At 47.7% G+C, this 19495-nt stretch overlaps 1 protein-coding gene across 7 annotated transcripts; it reads right to left on the reverse strand.

Moving 5' to 3' along the window:
• Positions 1-130: 130 nt before the first annotated feature.
• ATRIP (ATR interacting protein) lies at positions 131-19473 on the reverse strand. Of its 7 annotated transcripts, none has more exons than XM_054481769.2 (13): positions 19109-19473; positions 15693-15826; positions 13926-14096; positions 11405-11523; positions 8381-8538; positions 6333-6428; positions 5874-6003; positions 4992-5681; positions 1905-2041; positions 1657-1748; positions 1126-1206; positions 703-955; positions 131-299 (listed from the first exon to the last, which is right to left on the reverse strand). In XM_054481769.2, the coding sequence occupies exons 1-13, from the start codon at positions 19353-19355 to the stop codon at positions 232-234; spliced, it is 2376 nt and encodes a 791-aa protein (XP_054337744.1). In that variant the 5' UTR covers positions 19356-19473; the 3' UTR covers positions 131-231. The 7 variants fall into 7 exon arrangements, with proteins under 7 accessions (XP_054337744.1, XP_063517262.1, XP_063517264.1 ...); XM_063661192.1 differs by having other exon boundaries at positions 1657-1745; positions 19109-19469; XM_063661194.1 differs by lacking the exon at positions 4992-5681 and having other exon boundaries at positions 19109-19452.
• Between the last annotated feature and the right edge of the window lie 22 nt (positions 19474-19495).

Raw genomic sequence — 19495 nt, forward strand, 5'->3', positions numbered from 1 at the left:
ATCAGTTACCATGGGGACTGGGGCTCAGCGGCAGCCAGGGACAGGAAGAAGGATCCCAGCCACTCAGGGTCCAGGTCCTGCTCCACCCCCCCACTCCGCCAAACAGATCAGACTCAGGAAACAAGGCCAGCCAGTTCTCTGGGCAGTTCCTGCTGGTCACTGCTTTAATCAGTTGATGTGGTAAGGAAAGGAGTGGTGCTGGTGCCACCATGTGGCTGGATGCTCAGGGCCTCAGCCACACTCCACCTCGGGGTCTTCCACATCGGTTTCCGCGGCACAGAGGTCATCCAGGGCTGCCTCTGAGACAAAAAGGAGAGGTTCCTGGTGAGAGCCCAAAGGTGCCAGGGCCTAGGGCAGGTCCCACCTCTCCTCCCCCAACGTCCGCAGGAACTAACCAGTCCCTTCCACACCCAGGCCCTGCTCCCTCAGCTACTGCAAACAAAGTGATACAAAGGCAATTCAGACACGGGTGTTTCTGGAAAAACCGTGGCTCTGCCAGGCACACTCAACAGATAGAAGCAAAAGGCAGCCCAATATGCTTGGAGAAGAACTGAGGCAGGAAGATAAAAGAAAACGGCCCCAGTGCCGGAACAGGCTGCAGTGGGCGGGGGCCTGCTGAGGGGACACCCAGGAATCTGACTTGTTGGGGAACGTCTGGGAGAAGCCATGGGGGCTGGGCGGGAGGGTCTCTGGCAGGCTCACCTTCACAGTCGGTCACATCAGGAAGCCCTCGGATGAGCATGCTAACCCCCGGCATCACCTGGTCATACTGATGCAGGACCTCCACACAGTGCATCATGAAGAGCTTGTCCTTCTGCGATAGGCCGTGCAGCAGCAGCACCGTGTCCCGCAGACAGCGCACTGTCCGCCTCTGCTGGTCGGTCCTTGGGGGCCCCCCTGCCCTCCGCACTGTCAGCCACTGTCTGTGCAACATCACCGTGAGTGCTCTGACCACCTGGGAGAGAGGGGGTGCAGACTGAGGTCTGGTGCCACCATGGCCTGCACCCTAACAATCCGCTCAGCTTAGCCACCTCAGGTGAGGGGGTTTGCAGCGGGGCCTACAGTCCTTGCACAGGGCCCCCTTACCACCACAGGGCTGCCAGCTGTTGGCCCCTACCCACTCACCTCCACATTACACTGGCAGTTGGAGCCAGTGACTGGGGGCAAGGGGCTCTGCACACCAAGCTTAGCCAGGAGCCACACCACCTAGAACAAGAACAGATCAGTTCCATCCTGGGCAGAAGGAGACCGGTCCCTGCGAGGGTTTTCTCAAGCTTCTATTAAGAGTTCACTTGCTTTAGCAACTGTTTGTCTGCACAAATGGGGTCTAAGAAGTGGTGTGGGACCTTCCCAGGGCAGACCCAGGACGAGCACCCATGTGTCACCAGCAACCCACCTGCCTCCAGCCCCCCATTCTGCCCCCAAGCTCCAAAGCCAGGACAGGATCAGTCATCAGGCAACTCTGCCAAGTCCTGTCTGCATTGCATCTGTGTGGTGCACAGCCCCCAAACTGAGTTTACCTCTTTAGCTGCTTGATCAACTCTTGTTACTAAAATGAATTAAAGCTCCCTTTCTCCCCAGCAGAAAGAAAGGAGATTCTGTTGGTTCTTAGAATGGGGTGGTGACAGTGTCCAGAAGGGGCTCTGGAGTTTTTACCTCTTGTTCCAGCTGGAGCCATTGTGTCTCCGAGGCCACTCTGTCAGGCCGTGATGTGATGTACATGTACAGCAGCAGCAGGAGGCAGCCTTCTGAAAAGGATAGCGCACCTCTCACTCAGAGTGCCCTTTCTCATAAAGAGCATGGGCTACATGCTGCATAAGCCCTCCGAGCTTGACCCTGTCCCCACCCCAACCCTTCCCTCGATCTGCAGGAGCAGTCCAGACGCCCGCCCCACCCTGCTTTACCCGAGTGGGAACAGAGCTGAGGTGCCAGCTGGTCGTGGTCCGCCAGCAGGGAGAGGAGCTCAACAGCCAGCAGCACACTAGGCAGGGGTGTCTCTGGGCTGAGGCACTTTGGCAGCACTTGGAACACACACTGGAACCTAAAAGACAAGGACCCAGAGAGACGTGACACTCCCCAACCCCAGCTCCATAACCTACCCTCACATTCCACTAGAGGTAACAGAAAATTGAGCAAGGCAGTACGAACAAGTGAGTTGGTTCAGCCAGACTTGGGTTTTAGTGCTGGCCTGACCCCCACTTACTTGCTATGAAACTTGTTTCATATGAACAAGTGGGCACTTCCACTGCAAGACTGCTGCAGCTGAGAGGGACAGGCCCTCATCTGGCGTAGCATTGCCCCGGAAGTGGGATGACCTCCTGGACCTGGGATGCCTGGCTTCCACATGCTCCCAAACAGGGATGCAGGTCCTAACTTAGGTGGGAAAGAAATGTTCTGTGCCCACAGGACTGGCCAGGGCTCCAGAAGTGACAAACATGGCCTTGGCTATGGTTGGATCTTACGAGACCTCTCACAGGGCAAGGAAAGCCATTTCTCTACTTGCTAGAAAACATATCTGCTGCCAGTGGGAGAATGTGCCTACTGTGGGGTGTGCAGGAGGGAGGGGTTCTGGCACACTGCCCCAGGTCTCAGGGGCAAAAGGAAAGCTATTACCAATAAACCAAGCCCCAAGGCAACTGCTGCTGTTTGCTCAACCCACATAGCCCGGAGGAGCATGATGGACTGGCCTGGTGGGTGGGGAGAAGGGCAATTCTGAAACACTCTATGGGGTCTGGCCAGGTGTGTACCCCTTCAGACATCTGTAGTTTCTAAGCACAGAAGGTCAAGATATCCCTCAGTATGTCCTTAGGAAGCAAGGTTTCACTATGTGGGGTCAACTCACTTTAGAGCAAATCCTGCACAGCAGACAAAAAGTTCAATGCTTTTTAGTTGCCAGGGTGTGCAGACCTTTGTGGGAAGCTGGAATTTAACATGGTTATTACCTGGTTTCATTATTGGGCTGTAAGATGTCCAATATCTGCCACTTGCAGAAGGTATTGCAAGGAAAATCCACCTTTATATACAACACAGTGGTTTCCAAGTTATTTTTTGATAGCGTAAGAACTTTTTTTGTTTTGAAACTGAGTCTCACTCTGTCACCCAGGCTGGAGTGCAGTGGTGCAAACTCAGCTCACTGCAACCTCCGCCTCCAGGGTTCAAGCGATTCTCCTGCCTCAGCCTCCCAAGTAGCTGGGACTACAGGTGCCTGCCACCACACCCAGCTACTTTTTTGTATTTTTAGTAGAGACGGGGTTTCACCATGTTAGCCAGGATGGTCTCAATCTCCTGACCTCATGATCCACCCACCTCAGCTTCCTAAAGTGCTGGGATTACAGGCATGAGCCACCATGACCGGCCCCTAGGAACCTTTTTAAATGAAATTTTATGAAGAGCCCCAGTACATGAAATAGATAAGCGCCCAGCCGTGGCTGTGTTTTGAATGTCCCTGTGGACAAGCTCAACAGGAGTGGAATAATGGTGTGTCTACCACCAGTAAAAACATGGTTTCTGGGATTCTTTTTTTTGAGATAGGGTCTCACTCTGTCACCTAGGCTGGAGTGCAGTGGCATGGTCACAGCTCACTGCCACCGTGCCTGGCTAATTAAAAAAAAAAAAAAATTGTAGAGATGGGAGTCTTGCTTTGTTGCCCACGCTGGTCTTAAACTCCTGGGCTCAAGTGATCCTCCCACCTTGGCCTCCCAAAGTGCTGAGATTACAGGCAGGAGCCACTGTGCCCAGCCTGGGATTCATTCATTTAACAATTATTAAACAAATAACCAAGGCTGGGCCTGGTGGCTCACGCCTGTAATCCCAACACTTTGGGAGGCCAAGGCAGGTGGATCACCTGAGGTCTGGCATTTGAGACCAGCCTGGCCAACATGGTGAAACCCTGTCTCTTTTAAAAATACAAAAAATTAGCCAGGTGTGGTGGCAGGTGCCTGTAATCTCAGCATCTCAGGAGGCTGAGGCACGAGAACTGCTTGAACCTGGGAAGTGGAGGTTGCAGTGAGCCGAGATTGCACCACTGCACTCCAGCCCGGGCAACGAGAGCGAAACCTCCTCTCAAAACAAAAACAAAAACAAACAAATAAACAAACAAAAAAAACACCAGCCACTATGAGCTGGGCCCCTGCTGGGCACCTGAGTGCTGGGTCTGCCTGATCCCACTGCCCACACTACACTGCGGTGCTGTGTCCAGCTCTGAGTACCACCTTTAGCATGGGCCAGACCAACCAAAAATATTCAGATGGAAACAGATCTAGGAAACAGCAGTGCTGAGCTCAGAGATGAGATGATTTAAGATATATTCAGCCAGTGGAATCATTCCAACATAGAAACTGACTCTTTGGTAGAGTGCTGAGAGGGAGACTGGATTACTGGATGAGGGGGTGGGCTGGCTGTGTTCACAGTTCTCCCCAATCTTGCGGCTCTGGAATCCCAAGGGAGGAATTTATGATCACAGTGTTCATTCGCTAGGTTCACTGTAATACTACTACCCACAAACCTTAAGAGGAACAGGCCACCCCAGATGCATGCTAAAGATGGGCACAATGACAGGCAGAGACTCCCAGCAAGGTCAGCCGGTGGGCCGCAGACCCTCCCCACATCCTCTGCTTCCTTAGGGAACCCACTAAACTTCAACGTGCTTGTGATATGTGGTCTTCACCTTACCCACATCTCAGGTTCAGAGGCCCCTTGTCTTAACCCTTGTCCTGGGGCAGGGCCCTCCTCCACAGAGGTTAGCAGCCTCCTTTAATCATGTGTGCCTTTTGCTTACCTGTTGTTCAGAGGCAGAATTAAACCAAATAAACCACTTCCTTGGTTCTCCCATTTGGCCCCACTTCCCATCACTTCAGAACTCCCTGAACCAAGCCTTAGAACTAACTAGTGTAGATAAGTCAAGATGTGAGCAAAGTACAAGTGCCATGGGTTAGACCTTAAGAGGTCAGGTGAGACCCACAAAGAATCATGACTCCTATGCTGCTTGATACCTGGGCAAGAAATCACAGGAAGTGTTTTCGGCTAATTTCACCAAAACCTTAAGGCACTGGGTCAGGACACTGGCTTGAAGGTGTCCTGTTGCTGCAGAAGAGAAAGCCAACAGGTGAAGAAGCATCTTCAACAGTGGGTGCTGTCCTTGGTCATCAGCAACCCCCCTTGGGGCTGAGGTCATGTCTCCATCACTAAGCCTGTGAACCAGGCTCCCATTTCCTTCCCCAGCAGCAGAATCTGCCCCCACTCCTGACAGTAATAGGGAGACGACTGCTCTGCTGTGGCACACCAGGTGCTGAAGAATGCTAAGTGCAGTCACAGAGAAGCCTTCTAGGATGCACACTGAGTCCTCAGGGTTGGTCTCTACCCCAGAGCTCACGCAGGAGGAATGTGTCGGTGAGTCCCCAGGTGCTCCACTTCTCTTAGCAGCTGCCAAGTCCTGCAGGGCCTGGCAGTGTAACCCGATGAAGAACTGTACAAGGGGGAGGAAATGCACGGCTCCAGGAAGCTGGCAGAGTGGGAAGGCCCTTCTGCCTCCCTCCGCTGGGTCTCCATCACGTGAGCACTCATTCCTGGCAACCAGATTCAGTCCAGTGAATGCCAGGTTCTGTGCTTCTCTCAGGGCTGAGAGGGAAAATGACCCATCATAAGAACCTGTGGTCCTGAGGCCTGACATTCCAGCCAAGGTACTGGCAACAAACACAAAGAAAAACAGATAAGTGTGGGATGGAGATAAGGTCAAGAGCTCCAAACAGCCCGCCTGCCAAATTCTCCAGGCTCCCTGCCCTTCCCACAGACTTCTCAGGCTGGCCAGGGCCAGAAAGGAATTTGCTTCCAGGAAGCTCCTTCCCAAACAAGCTTTCCAGGAGTCTTATGCTTACCTGCCAAACCCTGGTGGCTGCAGGGGGGTGCCAGCAGGAGACTCAGAACTACTACTCAGGAGGTGGCAAAGGCTTAGGGATGACCCTGAGATCAAAGGCTGCTTCAGGAGCAGGTTTATCAAAATGGAACCTGTAGAAGACAAGGTGACTCTAGAAGGTTCTGACATAGATCTTTTCGGTGGCTTTCAGAAGGAAACAGTAAGGATTCTTTGGATGCCAACTGTCCTCTAAGCTGCCACTAAGCCCCAGGAAGATGCCTGTGGGTGCAGAAGGCTCTGGGACATACCTGCCCTTGGCCCTTTCCACTTTATAAAGTCTTCTGCTTAAGCCACATACTTTGACTTCCCTGGACTCTCTGAAGGACTGCCCAGGGTGCCGGTTCTCAGAGGCCTGGGCAATTCTTCTGCATATCACTCAGAGCCATGCAGGCCCCTGCAGGAGAAGCAGGGATTCTGGTACCTTGAGTGTTTGATCTCTGTCTCCAGCTGTCAACGAAGCTTTTCTGGGCCTCTTCTTGTGTTATGGAGTCACCTCTCAGACTGTGGGTCTTACTATCTGAAATGTGATTAAATGTAAATCAAAATTTGAGCACAGAAGCATGGGCATATTAGAAACTTTTACATGCAATGAGTTTAAAACACAGGCTGTTCTACTTCTTCGATCTTGGATCAAACAAGAGCCAAAGCAGCTCAAGAACCCTGCATCTTTTACCTTCCTTATGTAAAACAGGAACTCATACAAGGAAAGGAAAAGAAAATCAAGCTGTTTGCCTCACTCAAAATGAGGCAATTAGATAAAACAGTAACCACTAACATTGACATGGTGCTTGTTACGTGCTAGACAGTGCTCTAAGAGCTCTATACACATCAGCCCATTCGTTCCTCAGTGACCCTACAAGGATTTATCATTAGGTCTGTTTTACATATAGGGAAACTGAGGCACAGAGACTAAAGGACTTGCCCAAATCATATAAGCCAGTAAATAGCATTACTGGGACTCACATCCAGGCTACTGGGCTCTACTTCTACTGCCTGCTTGTAACACTACTGTACACTGCCCCTTTAGCTGCTAGATGCCAAAAATGTAAGTGGGCTACAGTTTCTCAGAAGTGTTATGATGGCCAAGGATTTGAAAGGTTGATGGTAAGAAGAGGGTCAATGTATCTGATTTATAAGATACATTGACATAGCAGTCTGAAAACCTACTGATGTTAGATTGTCTCTCTCTAAAAAACAGCAGCATCCCCTCAATCTGGACTGAGTTATAAAAACTCAAAAGCTGGACTAGAAAAGGAAAACAGAGGCTGGGCATGGTGGCTCATGCCTGTAATTCCAGCACTTTGGGAGGCTGAGGTGGGTAGATCACGAGGTCATGAGACTGAGACCATCCAGGCCAACATGGTGAAACCTGTCTCTACTAAAAATACAAAAATTAGCTAGGCGTGGTGGTGCATGCCTGTAGTCCCAGCTACTCGGGAGGCTGAGGCAGGAGAATCGCTTGAACATGGGAGGCAGAGGTTGCAGTGAGCCGAGATCATGCCACTGCACTCCAGCCTGGTGACAGAGTAAGACTCCGCCTCAAAGAAAAAAAAAAAAACAAGAAAAGAAAAACAGATTCCTGCATACTAGCTAGGTTTTTGGCATGGTCAACTGATGCTGTGATGGTTTAAAAATATGCCCACAAGCATGATGGCAGGTGCCTGTAATCCCAGCTATTCGGGAGGCTGAGGCAGGAGAATCACTTGAACCCGGGAGGCGGAAGTTGCAGTGAGCCGAGATCGTGCCATTGCACTCCAGCCTGGGTGACAGAGTGAGACTCCGTCTCAAAAAAAAAAAAAAAAAAAAGCCCACAAATGCTTTGACACAACTCCCTTCAAAAGGTATAAGCTTGGGGGGAGGGGGGAGGGATAGCATTAGGAGATATACGTAATGCTAAATGACGAGTTAATGGGTGCAGCACACCAACATGGCACATGTATACATACGTAACAAACCTGCACGTTGTGCACATGTACCCTAAAACTTAAAGTATAATAATAATAAAAAATAAATAAAAAAATAAAAATAAAAAAAAGGCATAAGCTTGGTTTCCCCCCTTGAATGAAGCCCAGACTCAGTGGTTTGCTTCTAACAAACACAGTGTGGCAGAGGTGATGCTGTGTGACTTCTGAGGCTAGGCCATAAATGGATAGCTTCTGCCTGGCTTGCTCTCTCTGGATTTGCTAGCTTTAGAGGAAGCCACCCACCAGGTTATGAGGATACCCCATATCCACGTGCAGAGGCCCATGTGGCAAGAAATTATACTGCCAGCCATGTGAGTGAGCCACCCTGAAAGAGATCCTCCAGCTTAAGACAAGCTTTCAGTGATTCCAGTCCCTGCAGAGATTGTCCCCTCTGTGCCTTGTCAGAATTGCTGATCACAGAAATTGGGAGAAAATAAATAATAATTGTTTTAAGCCACATATTTGGGTAGCTTGTTATATATCAATAGATGACTAATGGACTTACCCTCTCTGCCCACCAAAGGCTTGTATCCTGACTCCGTCTGGCAGGGGTGGGGAAGGGACATGTTAGCACTAAAAGACTCCTTTGTAGGAAAAGATGTTTTTCCAAATTGTGGAGAACATGCTTCTGGCTTTATAACCACAGAAGGGTTTTTCCTAGGACTGGAAAAAGTTAACTATGAAAGCAAAGTAATGATTCTGCTAAAACCATTCAAAATATCTGGTTACAAAATTTCTAACAAACTTTAAACTTTTCATGTCTAGGTGTTTTAACCAAAGGTTTTATCTATTATATGTTTACCATTCTTTGTCAGGGGAGCAGTGCAAAATTCCAGGCATTTGTTTTTCTTTTTTAAAAATATTTTTAAATTTTAATTTCTCTATAAAGATGGGGTTTCGCTAAGTTACCCAGGCTGGTCTGGAACTGCTGAGCTCAAGTAATCCACCCACTTTGGCCTCCCAAAGTGCTGGGATTACAGGCATGATCCACTGTTACTGGCTAATTCCAGGCATTTTGATCCAAATTACTGAAGTCTTTTACTCGTTTTTATATTTTTCTAATCATCCAAAAATATAATATTAGCCATAATTCCTTTCCTATTCTTTATTATCACTATTTACAATTCCACCAAAACATTTTTTTTTGAGACAGAGTCTTGTTCTGTCGCCCAGGCTGGAGTACAGTAGCATGATCATAGCTCACTGCAGCCTTGACCTCCTGGGCTCAAGCGATCCACCCATCTGTAATCCCAGCCTCCTGAAGTAGCTGGGATTACAGGCACACATCAACATGGCCAGCTAATTTTTTTTTTTTTTTTTTTGGTGAGACAGGGTCTCACTCTGTTGCCCATGCTAGAGCCCAGTGGCACAATTACGGCTCACTGCAGCCTCCACCTCTTGGGCTCAGTGATCCTCCCACCTCATCCTTCTGAGTAGCACAGGGACTACAGGTGTGCAACCACCACATCTGGCTAACTTTTTATTCTTTCTAGAGATAGAGTTATTTCTAGAGATAAGAGTTTCACCATGTTGCCTAGGCTAGTCTTGAACTTGTGGGCTCAAATGATCTGCTCACCTCAGCTTCCCAAAATGCTGGGATTACAGGCGTGAGCCACTGGGGCCGGTAATTTTATTTTATTTTTTAGTAGCAATGGGGTTTTGCTATGTTGCCCAGGCTAGTCTCAAACTGCTAGCCTTAAGCAATCTTCCTGCCTTAGCCTCCTGTGTCGCTGGGATTGCCTGTGTAGCTACCATGCCTGGTGCAAAACATCTTTTCAATGTGGAACAAACTTTTTTTTATGGAATGGAGTCTTGTTCTGTTGCCCAGGCTGGAGTGCAGTGGCGTGATCTTGGCTCACTGCAACCTCTGCCTCCAGGTTCAAGTGATTCTCCTGCCTCAGCCTCCGAAATAGCTGGGATTACAGGTGCATGCCACCATGCCCAGCTAATTTTTTAATTTTTATATTTTCAGTAGAGACAGGGTTTCACCGTGTTGGCCAGGTTGGTCTCGAACTCCTGACCTCAAGTGATCTGCCTGCCTCATCCTCCCAAAGTGTTGGGATTACAGGTGTGAGCCACTGTGCCCAGCCAATGTGGAACAAACGATTTTTTAATAGTCACAAGACTTCCAGGCTGGGTACGGTGGCTCACACCTGTAATCCCAACAATTTGGGAGGCCGAGGCGGGTGGGTCACCTGAAGTCAGGAGTTTGAGAGCAGCTTGGCCAACATGGTGAAATCCCATCTCTACTTAAAAAAAACACACAAAAAAAAACTAGCCTGGCGTGGTGGTATGTGCCTGTAGTCCCAGCTACTTGGGAGGCTGAGACAGGAGAATCACTTGAACCCGGGAGGTGGAGGTTGCAGTGAGCTGAGATCATGCCACTGCACTCCAGCCTGGTCAACAGAGTGAGACTCTGTCTCAAAAAAAAAAAAAAAAAAAAAAAGAAAAGAAGACGTCCAATAGAATGCAAAGACTTTAAATACAAAAAGGGCTATCAAAATAAATATCAAAATTTTGACAAACCTACTAGGTATGCTGAAAACTGAGCAACTTCTCAGTGCCAATGTCTTTATGGTAGAGAAGCAGTATGAACCCTCTGATCTGATCATATAATGCTGAGGTCTTTCTGTTACTGATGTGTGAAGAGGATCCCCTCAGCTCTCTGGTCTTATGTGGACAATGCAAGGCATGGAGAGTTCAGTTTCACACACTGTCCATTATGAACAAAGGCGGCAGAATGTTCAAAACCAGAAGATGTCCTGACTGACACTGTTCAAATTTCAAGGCTGGGCCAGGCACAGTGGCTCATGCTTGTAATCCCAGTAGTTTGGGAGGCCCAGGCTGGCAAATCATTTGAGTTCAGGAGTTCGAGACGAGCCTGGCCAACACGGTGAAACCCCGTCTCTACTAAAAATACAAAAATTAGCTGGGCGTGGTGGTGTGTGCCTGTAGTCCCAGCTACTCAGGAGGCTGAGGGAGAATTGCTTGAACCCAGGAGGCGGAGGTTGCAGTGAGCCGAGATTGTACCACTGTACTCCAGCCTGGGTGACAGAGCAAGACTCTGTCTCAAAAGAAAAGAAAAAAAAAAAAAGTTGAGCACATCTGACCACAAAGGATGGGGCTGTTGGACAAGGGTCCCCAGACAGCAAGTGAGAAAAAATATTCCAAGTAGCTGGAACTAAAACACCCATGCTTGCAACAAAATCAGTTAAACAAATTACATAAAAGTAAAGACTGGCCCACCCCCAAAATTTGGAGATCATTTTTCCAGGTCTTTCTAGTCCTGAAGAATTATGTTTATAAAGTGCCATACAGAGGCAGCATTTCTAGAGTATAGGCCTTTATGCTGTGATGTCTCAAACCATGCAAGCTTCATCTAAACCACCTCTGAATCCTTCAGGAAAAGAGGATCTCTGCCCAGGTGGAGGGGTCTAAATGGCCTTCATTTAGGACTATCCTGACATTGTTATGCAGATTTTTTACTAAATAATGCAAAACTGAACTATCCCTCCAGCACCATCATTACCTGACATGGGAAACAGAGGGAGCAGCCAGTTTATTTGCTCGTTCACTGGTCTGGAGCTTTGTCCTTAATTCATTCATCTCTGCATCTTTAAACTGGAGTTCAGACTGCAATGATTGGAGCTGGAAGGCAAAAGAAACATGCCTGTAGTGGCCCGATCATATACACAAAAATATCTCTGGGCTTCAAAATCACAAGCCAGTAAAAGACAATGAAAAATACATATGAAAGTCTGCTGTGACATAAACGTCCTAAAATATCAAATATTAGCTTTCTTTCTGAAAGACAATATGGTACTCTAAAAAGATACTGGACTCTATTGTAAGGGTAGTTTGTGAGGGTTTAAATACCAGCCCTGGCCGGGTGTGGTGGCTCAGGCCTGTAATCCTAAGCACTTTGGAAGGTTGAGGCGGGAGGATCATTTGAGCCCAGGAGTTCGAGACCAGCCTGGTCAAAATAGCAAGACCTTGCCTCTACAAAAAATTTAAAAAATAAAAAAAGAATTAAATATCAGCCCACCATTTATTTAATGTCTTTGAATCCTAACTTATTTGTAACATAAATACCTGTCTTCATGATAGTTGGGAGGATTAAGTAGAATGATGAGTGTAAAACACCCAGCACAGAGCTTGGTAAGGTGCCCTATGTCAGCAGTAACATATTGACCTTTATTAATGAACGCACTGGTGCACAATTCCAGGTCTTCTTCAAAGTTTGGGCAAAGTAGTTGGAATAGTTTACCAAGACATTGTGCAGTATAGAGAGACCTGCTGCTCTGGCCTGCAGGTGCTATAGCCAACAGTAACTGCCATCATTCCCCATGCACACTCTGTGCCAGGCCCAGCACCAGACACAGTAAGTGCAAGAATGTGTGAGTCTCCCAACAACCTTTCTGGTTATGTTTTGGAACAGATAAGGGAAATGAGCCAGGGAGCTTAAGTTATTACCTTGAGGTCACCGCTTATGTGTGATGAAGCCTGGATTCAAATTCAGGTTTGTCTGACCGCAAATTCCTTGCTCTTCATCACATACAGAAAGTTAACTACTGAAGTTAGTGTTGGGCACAGGTAAGTGCTTAAAGTTTGCTAAGTCTGCTGAATGAAACAATGAGAATAAGATCCCATGTTCTTGAGACTGAAGCATGGGAACGTGCTGAGGGAAAGTTGTAGTAGGTACTGGATACCTACTGTTTTTCCTTCCAGAACAGCATTTTCCTTTCCCTGAGAAACAGGCTGGGCATGGTGGCTCACACCTGTAATCTCAGCACTTTGGAAGGCCAAGGTGGGAGGACTGCGTGAGCCCAGGAGTCTGAGAACGGCTTGGGGAATATAGCAAAACCCTGTCTGTACCAAAATTTAAAAATTAGCTGTGCCTGGTGGTGTGTGCCTATAGTTCCAGCTACCTGGGAGGCTGAGGTGGGAGGATTGCTTGAGCCTGGGAGGTCAAGGCTGCAGTGAGCTGCTATTGCACCACTGCACTCCAGCCTGGGCAAGAGAGTGAAACCCTGGACCCTGTCTCAAAAAAAAAAAAAAAAAAAAAAAAAAAAAAAATCAATAATTTCCCTACCTCTTACGATTTTATTAGAATGGGAGCTGTCATTTTTTTTTGCTTTTGGTTGCTTTTGGTTACAGCAATTGGCCAGGGACAGACAACTGACTCAAGTTAGACCAATCAGAGCCTTTCTCAGAATTTTAAAACTTGAGATGAGGGAGCCTAAGTCTTTTTTTTTGAGACAGGGTCTCACTCTATTGCCCAGGCTGGAGTACAATGGCATGATCATGGCTTACTGCAGCCTCAACCTCCTGGGCTCAAGCAATTCTCCCACCTCAGCCTCTTGAGTAACTGGGACTACAGGTGCACACCACCATGCCTGGGTAATTTTGTTCATTTTTTCTTTTTCTTTTTTGTAGAGATGAGGTCTCACTAGTTGCCCAGGCTGGTCTCGAACTCCTGGCTCAAGTGATCCTCTCACCTCAGCCTTCCAAAGTGCTGGATTACAGGTGTGAGCCACTGCACGTGGCCCTAAGTCTTAATTCTGCTCTGTATTTATAAAATATGAGCCTAGGAGCTTCTGGAGAACACACCCTCTACCATAAGGATAGAGCCCGTTTATAGCATAGAGAATAAAAATGTCCTGGCAAGATTTAAGTCATTTAAGGTCCCAGCACACCCCTGTTCTTCCCAGACTTGGATATGGAAGCCAATACGTTTCCTTTTAGCCTAAGCTAGGTCAGTTGAGTTTCTGATCTAGCAAAAGAGCCCTAATGTAAACCTGTTTCTAGAAATGCTAAGCTAGTTATTTATTCCTGCCAAGACCAACTACCACAGCAAAATAGAGTTTCACTTAAATCCCTTTCCAAAATATATCCAGACCCTGGAAGAAGAGTGGATGGCAATGAGATGACAGCAGAAAGTATTTAAGACAAACAAGTGTTGAAATCTCCCTGGAAGATTTACAGGCAACCCTGGTCAAAGGAACTCAGTGGGCAGGCAAAGCTGGTGCAAAACAAATGCTCTGGGTCACCTTTTTGGAGAATTCCTTTTCCTTGTCACCGAGTGCCTGGGTTTTCTCTTGCTCAAGAAGAAAATGTGATCTTCTCTGTTCCTCTAGAACGGATTCCGTCTGATGTAGTGAGTCTCGCAAAATTTTAATTTCTCCATTCTTAATGAGAACTTCTTCTTCCATTACTTTCATCTGTAAATCCCAAATTAATCTAGTGAAAACTTTGTAAGAGAAAACTACTTAAGTACTTTGTTTTAACATGTAGTTGGGGAGATGGAGAAAGCACAGGAAAAACAGACAAATGAGTACTCAAAATATATCCACAGCAACCAGATGTCACCATGGTCTGCTAGGCCTGTTCATGGGACAGCTGATATTCATCAAGATAGCTTAAGCATACACTTGTCACTTATGCGTGCAGATTCTTTTTGCCAGGGAGGGGGATGGGGTTGCTTAGGCTGGAATGCTGTGGCACAATCATAGCTCAATGTAACCTTGAACTCCTGGGCTCAAGTGATCCTCTCGCCTCAACCTCTTGAGTAGCTAGGACTACAAAGCATGTGGCACTAGCCTGGCCAATTTTCACTTTTATTTGTAGAGACAGGGTCTCATTGTATTGCCCAGGCTGGTCTTGAACTCCTGGGTTCAAGCGATTCTCTCACCTTGGCCTCCCAAAGTGCTAGGATTACAGGCATGAACCACCTTGCCTGACCAGATTCCTTTTTTTTTTTTTGAGACGGAGTCTTGCTATTGTCGCCTGGGCTGGAGTGCAATGGCACAATCTCGGCTCACTGCAACCTTCACCTCCCAGGTTCCAGCAATTCTCCTGCCTCAGCCTCCTGAGTAGCTGAGATTACAGGCACCCACCACCACACCAGCTAATTTTTGTATTTTTAGTAGAGACGGGTTTTCACCATGTTGGCCAGGCTGCTCTCGAACTCCTGACCTCAGGTGATCCACTGGCCTCGGCCTACCAAAGTGCTGGGATTACAGGTGTGAGCCACTGCGCCTGGCCGGATTCTTTAGGCTCTAAGAGGCATTAACCATCTGGGTCGCTGGGTGTGGTAGCTCATGCCTGTAATCCCAACACTTTGGGAGGCTGAGGCCAGGAGTTTGAGACCAGGAGTTTGATACCAGCCTGGCCAACATGGTGAAACTCCGTCTCCACTAAAAATACAAGAATTAGCTGGGCGTGGTGGTGCACACCAGTAGTCCCAGCTACTCTGGAAGCTAAGGCATGAGAATCGCTTAAAACCAGGAAACAGAGGTCGAAGTGAGCCGAGATTGCGTCACTGTACTCCAGCCTGGATGACAGACTCCATCTCCAAAAAAAAAAAAAAAAAAATCTGGGTCACATACCTTGCACAACTAAAATTCCACATATTCCTGGTTTTCTTAGGGACCTACAGATGGTGATATGAAGAGTGTCTGCTTTCTTGAAAAGCTGCTAATGAAAATAGCAACCATTATGAAGTTGTGTTCTTCACATGAAGATATATGCTATAAATTCATCTCAATACCCTAACAGTTTGTATCTCTTTTTGGATCTGGTACACAGTGTTTTTCTTCTTGCCTTTGCCATTAGGAGTCTCACGATTTAGTTTCTTACAGCCTAAACTTCCTGGCTTTCTTTCCCTAGTCTTTTCCCATGTCATAGGGATGAATCTAGACACTTGTTTTACAACTTTTGTATATTTTACTTGTTTTACATTTTTTGTATATTTTACAATGCTTTTAAACACATAAGTGAATGAATTAGCTACAAAAACCACAAGTTAAGTCACTTACCTTTTCTTTAAGTTCTTTGTATTGTGCCTGAAGTACCTCTAATTCGAAATTATCTTTAATTGGAACACTTTCTCTGTTTTTCCCTGCAGGATTTTTTGACATGCTGTCTAATAATCTGTGGACCTTGTGATCACCTGTAAAAAAACAGTTCCATATACATTTCAGGACCCAACATTTTCCCACTTTTGCCAGAAAATGCTGAAAATACCCACTTTTTTTTTTCTTTTTTGGGATAGGGTCTTGCTCTGTCACCCAGGCTGGAGTGCAGTGGTGTGATCACTGCTCACTGCCACCTTGACCTTCTGGGTTCAGGTGATCCTTCTGCCTTAGCCTCCTGTGTAGCTGGGACTACAGGTGTGTGCCACCATGCCTGGCTATTTTTTTTTTTTTTTTTTTTGTATTTTAGTAGAGATGGCGTTTCACCATGTTGGCCAGGCTGGTCTTGATTTCCTGTCCTCACGATCCACCCGCCTCAGCCTCCCCAAAGTGTTGGGCTTACAGGCGTCAGCCACTGCGCCCGGCTGCCTGGCTAATTTTTAAATTCTTTGTAGATATGAGGTCTCCTTATGTTACCCAGGTTGGTCTTGAACTCCTGGGCTTAAGCAATCCTCCTGCCTTTGCCTCCCAAAGTGCTGGGAAGAATTACTCTTGAGAGCAAAGCAGAGAAAGATCTAGTAAGCAATATAGGTGTTTTTCAACCCAAGAACATGGTTCAAACTCATAAATTATCCTTCTTTTTTTTTTTTTGAGACAGAGTCTCGCTCTGTTGCCCAGGCTGGAGAGCAGTGGCGTGATCTTGGCTCACTGCAACCTCTGCCTCCCAGGTTCAAGCGATTCTTGTGCCTCACCCTCCTAGGTAGCTGGGATTACAGGCGTGTGCTACCATGCCTGGCTAATTTTTATATTTTTAGTAGAGATGGGGTTTCACCATATTGGCCAGCCTGGTCTCAAACTTCTGGCCTCAAGTGATCTGCCCACCTCGGCCTCCCAAAGTGCTGGGATTACAGGCATTGCTGGGATTACAGGCACGAGCCACCGCACCCGGCTGAAACTGATACATGATCCTTCTAAAACAACAGATCCTATTACTCTTTCCCTATCCTTCATCCAATTCCAAGAGTCTCATCTAAAGCCTGAGGAGATCTCATTGGCCAGAACTCAATGATCTATTTATTATTCAGTAATAGTTACTGACCACATACAATATGCCAGGCATGTTAGGCTCTACAGGTACAATAGTGAGCAAAATTGATACTGTCCTTACACTCACAGAGCTTAAAAGACATTCGACAAATAATCACACAGATAAATGTAAAATTACAACTGTGATTAAGAACTGCAGAAGAGAACAAATACAGGAAAGCCTATAATATGACAGCAATCTGACTTAACTGGCATGATTGGAACATTTCCCTAGGGAAGACTTGAAGGAGCTGAGAGCTGAAGGACAAGTAGGAATTAACCAGATGAGTGGAGATGAATGAAAGAAAAGTATACTCAACGTACAAAGAAAGAACAATGTATAAAGTTCCTGTATTGTAAAGAAGCAGAGAGAATTCAAAGAATGTTAGTGCAGCCAGAACCCAGAGAGTGAGAAAGGGCCAAACCAGGCTGGGCCTTGCAGGCCATGCTAAGGATTTTGGCCTTCACACTAGAAGAAGTGGGAAATTATTAAAGGGCTTTCATTAGGGGTGTTCACGGCTGGGTGTGGTGGCTCACGCCTGTAATCTCAGCACTTTGGGAGGCCAAGGCAGGTGGATCACCTGAGGTCAGCAGTTTGAGACCAGCCTGGCTTACATGGCGAAACCTCGTCTCTACTAAAAATACAAAAATTAGCCAGGCATGGTGGCAGACACAAGTAATCCCAGCTACTTGCGAGGCTGAGGCTACTCAGGAGGTTGAGGCAGGAGAATCGCTTGAACCTGGGAGGTAGAGGCTGTGGTGAGCCAAGATGGCACCACTGCACTTCAGCCTGGGTGACAGAGTGAGACTCCGTCAAAAAAAACCCAAAAAACAAAAAACAAGGGGTGTTCATGTATATCTGTGTAAGACACAGCCAGATTTGAGTTTTGAAAAGATCACTCAGATGTGATGTGAAGCTTCACTTGTAGGGAGTCAAGATTGGAAATGGGAAACCAATTTAGCAGACCATTGTTCAAGGGAGGACTCATGGTAACATAGATCATGCAGTTGGTAGAAGCGATGTGAATAAGATAAGATTCCAGAGAAGGATTAAGAAGGTAAGCTTGACAGCCTTTTCACATAAATTAGATATAGAGTCAAGGAAAGGGGAAGCGTCGCCTTGTGCCACTGGATGGAGAGTCGTGCTAGTTACTTCCTTGTGGAACATCTGGTCATCATTCTCTGAATGTCTGCTTTGCCGGCACCATGCTAGAGTGCTGGAGGAGGACTGGGTTTCCAGGAAATGATCGTGTTGAGTTTAAGGTGCCTTGAGACACTCAAGTACAGATGCAAGGTGCACTCAAAACCTTTCTCTTTCTGGGAGTCCTCAAGACTTCACTCATTCCTCAACTAGAATGTAAGCTCCACGAAGGACAGTTTTTGTATTTTGTTCATTGTTAGCTCAGCCGCAGTTCCTCACGTTTGGGCACCTAGCACAGTTTACTGGTTGTATAAAAGAATAAATTTAGCCCGGCGCGGTGGCTCACGCCTGTAATCCCAGCACTTTGGGAGGCCGAGGCGGGCGGATCACGAGGTCAGGAGATCGAGACCATCCTGGCTAACACGGTGAAACCCCGTCTCTACTAAAAAAAATACAAAAAAAAAAAATTAGCCGGGCGTGGTGGCGGGCGCCTGTAGTCCCAGCTACTCTGGAGGCTGAGGCAGGAGAACGGCGTGAACCCGGCAGGCAGAGCTTGCAGTGAGCCGAGATCGCGCCACTGCACTCCAGCCTGGGCAACAGAGCAAGACTCCATCTCAAAAAAAAAAAAAAAAAAAAAAAGAATAAATTTATTTCATCTCTTGCCTGTGTCAGGCTCCTCCTATGCTCACATTGCCCAAGGGAGACGGTGGGCTTCATGAGATCTAAAGCCGCTCAAACTTGTCACAAGAATGGGTCCCCATGCATGGGTAGTGATGGTTCTGATGGTGGTGGTAGGTGTGTTCCAAAGATCTCTGCTTAGAACCAAGGACCAAGTGGCCTAAACTTTAGAAAATAAAGTAAAATGTCAACTTAGCCTTCTGTGTTTCAAATCGGCTGTTTGACCTGGCTAATGCATTTCCCCCTAAAATCAAAGGACCTTCTGGAAGACAACCGCTGCTTAAATCAGGGTGTTCCCATATTTTAAAAAGGCGAAAAGGCGGTGCTGGCCGCGAGGTTCCGAAGCCACAGCCATCAAGGGGATCTGGCGCGGTCTGCAACTCCCTCCGAGCAAAAGGCCGCGGGGAGCACTCACTGGACACGTCCCGAGACGCGGCGGGACACTGGCTCAGGGCCTGTGACGCGAGGGTGTCAAGCTCCTCCAGGTCGTCGGCAGTGAAGTCCCCATGAGCGCCGAACGGGTCGTCAGGGTCCGGGAGAGCGGCCGCGGAGAAGCCCCGGGCCCGCTTGCTCGGGGGGTGCCCGGTGCCCGGCGGCGGGCCGGGGCGAGGCGCCGGGGGCTCGCTCCGCCTCTTATTGCCTGGCGCGGAGGTCCCCGCCATGATTTCCGCTCACCCCAAGTATCCGACAGCGCCGATGTTGACTCGCCTGCCGCCAGGCCGGAGAGCTGGACCAACCGTCCGCGCGCAGCCGCTTGCCTACGCAGCGAGTGCCCCGCCCCTGGCCCAGGGGCCAATCAGCT

Source organism: Pongo pygmaeus, chromosome 2 (assembly GCF_028885625.2).
Source record: "Pongo pygmaeus isolate AG05252 chromosome 2, NHGRI_mPonPyg2-v2.0_pri, whole genome shotgun sequence".
NCBI lineage: Eukaryota > Metazoa > Chordata > Mammalia > Primates > Hominidae > Pongo > Pongo pygmaeus.